The following is a 5,337-nucleotide window of genomic DNA, read 5'->3' as shown; positions in this document are numbered from 1 at the left end:
ATGTTCGATAACATGCGGAGAAAATTACAGTCCAGGGACAAAGTAAACAAGCCACAGAACAAACAGAAGGAATCACAGGATATAACTGCAGCGAGTAGTTGTAGAAGAGGTTTGAAGAAATGGACGCGTTGTAAAATGGGAAGGAGAGCATGGTCAATACTTATAGTAGTCGCCACAGTCTTGTATCCAGTACTGCCGTCCTTGGTACAAGCAAGTGCGATGGCGTTGGGGGTAACAGCAGAGCCCGTTGTGAGTGTCATCGCCATATATGGAAGTCCCATGCTGTGTGCAATTATATATTTGTGTGTGCTAGTATGTTTCTGCCGCTCCAAGACAGGGAAATGTGTATTAAGAAAAATTTGGAAGAAGAAGAAGAAGGAGGAAGTTTCCGCAGAAATGGAAAAAAACGAAGGAGAAGTAAATAAGAAACCGGAGACACGCGGGAATCAGAAGGTACCTGGAAAACCAGAAGTACCTAACAAGCAGGAAGCATCTGGGATATTAGAGGTACCTAGGAAACCAGAAGCACCCGGGAAATCAGATGTACCTCAGAACCAGGAAACACCTAAGAAACCAGAAGTATCTAACAAAACGGAGGTACCTGGAAAAACAGAAGTGCCAAAGAAACCGGAAGTACGCGCAAAAGCACAAGCACCTGAGGAACCAGAAGTACTCGTGAAACCGGAATCATGTGGAAAATCAGAAGTACCTAAGAAATCGGAAGCACCTGCGAAAATAAAACTACCCTGGAAACTAAAATTACCGAGGAAAGCATAAGTAACTTCCTGTATGCCAGTTCCGGCAGGCAACTTCACTGTTACAGTATGCTTATATATATTTCTTATATCTACCTGTTTATAACACTTCGTACTATGTTTATGACAGGGTTTATTAATATTTATATTTTGTACCATATAGTTGCGCCTTAAATTATACTGATGTTTATATCTGTCCAATGTACATGGTTTGTGTATATATAACGGGGGTTGTTTATGTGATACATAGTTTATTGATATTAAGAAAAGGCTAATGTACCCCTAAAAAGGGTATACATGGTACTACATTTTATATGTATGTATAATATACAAATATCCTATATGTAACAAACATTAGATGATGATTACCATTCATACAACCTGTGGCAAATATTTTTATAAAATGTAACAGTGCTGTTTTTTTTTTGTCCGCACTTGAAAAATTCTGGCACCGAATGAATATCCCGCGTTGACGGCACTATAAGTATTCGCAGCATAATAACAACATACTTCATGTAGAATATAGCATAAACAGATATAGGTATGCATCGTCGCCTGCAACATCATGTACAGGGACAGGCGCGCTGAAGGGGGACAGGGTACACACGTTCTTCCACGTCTCAAATATTTTTGAGCAATGGTGCACATATAATCCCCTTATATCCATAAATTCCTAAACTCGTGGCTGTTGCTGATGCCCGGTGTACTGCACACTCATGGTCGTCACCGAGCCGCTGGGGTGCTGTCGGCAATGGTGCATTGCTGTGAGCGAAGATGTGCTATGTGCGTGTGCGCTGTGGTGCCCCCGCGTTATGTGCATGCGGCACGCTAGTGTCCATGAATGCGTCGTGCGCCGTGGCAACACGAGGACTGCGTGCGCAGCGTGCGCGCGCGCGCATGCGGACCATACATGATGCTGCTGCAGGTACTGAGTGCTACGCGCAGGTGCCGCCTGTAGGGTCGCAACGCGGGGTGCATATGAGGCCTGGCGCGTGCTGTTGTGCGCGCCTCGCGCGGTACCGTCGCCACCATCGCATGCTGTATGTCTCTTATGTCCACACGGTGCACGCATGGAGCGTGTGCGCGCTGCGCTCGTGTTGCCTGTGTGGTGGTTCTGTTACGCCCGTTGCCTGCTGCTGCAGGCTTGTGCGCATGCCACGCACATGATGCGCAACGCGGCCGTGTGGTCCAGGCGCACGGTTCTATACTGCGCGTGCGGTGCTGACGTTACTGTGACGGGCGCCGCGACCACATGGTGGCATGCGGCCACAGTCTGCGCATACTGCGCGCGCGCGCCGCGCGCGTGGCGCACGTGTTCGCTTCATGCTGCTGCATCCGACGCCTGCGCCTGGCGTGCGCATTTGATACCAGGCGCGCGGCGCGTTGCTGGCGCAGGGCGCGCACTTGCTGCTGCTGCGGCGTGCGCAGTGCAGTGCACGCCTCATGTCCTCGTGCACTGTTGTTGCGTGCTGCACATTGTACCTTACGCTTTTGGTGGTGCCACGTATGTGGCCGCACTGTGTGCTGTCATGTTGCCGCGTGCGATTCGGTTACTCTTGCGTCCACTACACGTGCGGCCTGCATGCAGCATTGTTCTATTCCTGTTCTGCTGCGCTTGTTGCGCATAGCGTTTCATGTCCCCCTGTTGCCTTCGTGCCTGCGCGTGTGCTGTGCAGGCCAGGTTGTGCCAACCTGGTCGTGGTTCACGCACGTTGCACTCCAGTGCCCCCGTGTTGCGCACTTGTTCCAGCACCCTGCGCCATCCCGCCTCGTTTTTTCCCCTTTGTCGGTTGCTCCTGCGCGCTTCGCGCGCTTTTGGTTGTTGCTCCTCTACGTGCCGTCGTGGGTACTTGTGTATGTTGTCGTGCAATCCTGTTCACGCAGTCCCGCGCGTGCTTGCTGCTGATTTCGCCCACTTTTTCACCACCGTGCCTCGTTCTGATGTGCGCTTTTCCATGGCCCTTTCTCCATTGCATCGCGCACTCGCGCGTACCCTTCACGCTTTTGTCACATGTCCCTGCATGCACTTGCGACCTTCTGTGTGCTCTACCTTCGGCTTCTATGCATGTCACGATACTCCACTTGTTTTCTTTTTTTTTTTTTTTTCCCTCTCATCACCCTCGTGCTGCCGATGTTCCCTGGTTTCGGTGCTTTTGTTGTTTTCTTGTTTCTACACCTGCGTTCATGCCTTTTACTTTTTTACTTCCGTGTTCCCTTTGCGCTTATGTTTTTCCCTAGTTTCTCTTCTTCGCCGCATTTTCATATTTCCTGTTTCTCCCCTTTCTTTTATTGTATTCTTTTTTTTTTCTTTTTTTTTCTCCTTTTTTCTCCTTTTTTATCGTTTTTTCCTTTTTTCTCCTTTTTTCTATTTTTTTCCTTTTTTCTCTTGTTTTTCTTTTTTTTCCTTTTTTTCTATTTTTTTTTTATTTTCCCCCCTTTTCCTCCTTTCTTTGCTATCCTTCTACTGCATCCCTTTGTCATTGCCTTTTCCTGCATGCTGCTCCTCCGCAGCTCCTTTTGTTCAATGTGGTAAAGTATCCTTACCGTTGCATGGCATTCCTATGTTTTTTTCGCCATTTCACTTCGTGCATCGCACGCCTCTTTGGGTTTGTTGTTTTTTTGCTTTTTTGTTTTTTCGCATTCTACGACTGATCTGCCGCGCTATTCGAATTTTTTATCATTTTGTTCTTTCTGTTGCTGCATTCGCATCCAGCCTGTTGTTCGTTCCACGCGCTTATTCCATTGCCTGAATCTTGCACCTGCGCGCGAATCCATATTTTATTTTCCACTACCTCTCATACTATTTGTCATCTGCGGCGTCCACGCCATTGCATCCGTTCATGGTGTTGTGTTTGCATGCTTGCTGCATATGGGCTCACCGTACACCATCCGTCTGCGTGCACCGCGTATTAGGCATCGAAGCCGCTCACACGCGGCTCCAGTGTACGCAGCAGCCGAGTGCAACAAGGACGACAGATTGTCTCTCCGAGCAAACGTGGCCGGGTAAACGGATTGTTCGAGTAAACGATTCGACGGATTGTCCGAGTGTAAGAAGGAGGAGATTGTCTCTCCGAGCAACGCATCGGTCCGAGTGCAAGACGGATACGACGACGTAGCCGAGTGTAAGAACGGAGGAGAGATTGTCTCTCCGAGCAAACGCGTCGACCCGCGCGGCCGATTGTAACAACGATTCGATGCAGTAGCCGAGTGTAAGACAGGAGGGAGAGATTGTCTCTCCGCGCAACCGCGTCGACCACAGCGGCCGCTGGTAACCACCATTCGACGAAGTGGCCGAGTAAGCATTGTGCCGAGTGCAAGAAGTGGGAGAGATTGTCTCTCCGAGCAAACGCGTCGACCAACGCGGCCGGGTAAACGGGATTGTCCGCGTGTAAAAAGAAGGAGAGATTGTCTCTCCGAGCAAACGCGACGACCAACGCGGCCGGGTAAGAAGGATTCGACGAAGTAGCCGAGTAAGCGTTGTGCCGAGTGTAAGAAGGAGGCGCGATTGTCTCTCCGAGCAAACGCGGCTGACTATCAGACGGATTCGACGAAGTGGCCGAGTGTAAGAAGGAGGAGGATTGTCTCTCCGAGTAAACGTGGCCGGGTAAACCGATTGTCCGAGCAAGCGCGTCGACCAACGCGGCCGAGTGTAAGAAGGAGGAGAGATTGTCTCTCCGATTACAGCGGTTCGACCAGGTAGCCGGGTACACGGATTGCCACCGAGTGAACGGATCCAGGGGGCGGGCAGAGAGCGGGGGGCGAGAGGAAGGAACACACATATTTTGTGGGAAGGCTAACGAGAGAAGGACGGCGAATTGAGATTCACTTGGATTAGTGTAGAACGGGCGTTGTTCTTTAGGACGGTATTTCATGTTAACGGCGGTATTTGTTGTTAAGGTGGGTGTTTGTTGTTCACGGGGGATATTTGTGATTAAGGGGGATATTTGTGATTAAGGGGGGTATTTGTGGTTACGGGGGGTATTTGTCGTTAACGGGTGTATTTGTTGTTAACGGGTGTATTTGTTGTTAAGGGCGGGTATTGTTGTCAGGGATTTTAAAAAAGAGAGAATATTTTTTTTGCATATAGAGGACTTGAACTATTTATTAAAAGGAACTGTTGTCTTGAGGTGACTATACAGTTACTGTGCAGGTGGAGTCAGTGTCCAGGGATGTCAAATATTATATAAGGAACATCATGGCGACGTATGTAAATATATTGTGGGAGGATTACATTAGCAACAGGGATACGGGAGTAACAAAGAATGATAAAGAATTTCATGTAAGTGCATATATATGATGAATTACGATCGGAGGGTGAATTGTAGTATATACGTATATTACGGCATAGGCACAAACTACACGAAAAAGTTTCATGCTTCCACGTTGTCGCGTATTATATTTCTTATGGACCCGGCACAAACATATATGTGGTACCACGCACTACAATTATGCGCGGAATTCTGTGGAAGGCACATATTGATGCAGGTCATACAGTTCGTATATAAATATTTAATGCATACCCTGCCTCTAGACCACATTCTGGCAGCATATACCGGACGTATGGGGATCCTTTAGACAACAT

The 5,337-nt window shown here is 48.5% G+C and overlaps 1 protein-coding gene across 1 annotated transcript; it reads left to right on the top strand.

Annotated features, from left to right (window-relative positions):
• Positions 1-777, top strand: AK88_05368 (uncharacterized protein; the record flags this gene model as incomplete). Its single annotated transcript, XM_012482970.1, has 1 exon — positions 1-777. One exon carries the CDS (start codon positions 1-3, stop codon positions 775-777), a length of 777 nt encoding a protein of 258 aa, XP_012338393.1.
• Between the last annotated feature and the right edge of the window lie 4,560 nt (positions 778-5,337).

Source organism: Plasmodium fragile, assembly GCF_000956335.1.
Source record: "Plasmodium fragile strain nilgiri unplaced genomic scaffold supercont1.122, whole genome shotgun sequence".
Taxonomy (NCBI): domain Eukaryota; phylum Apicomplexa; class Aconoidasida; order Haemosporida; family Plasmodiidae; genus Plasmodium; species Plasmodium fragile.
The sequence above is the reverse complement of the archived record's forward strand: the minus strand, read 5'-3'. Positions and strand labels throughout refer to the sequence as shown.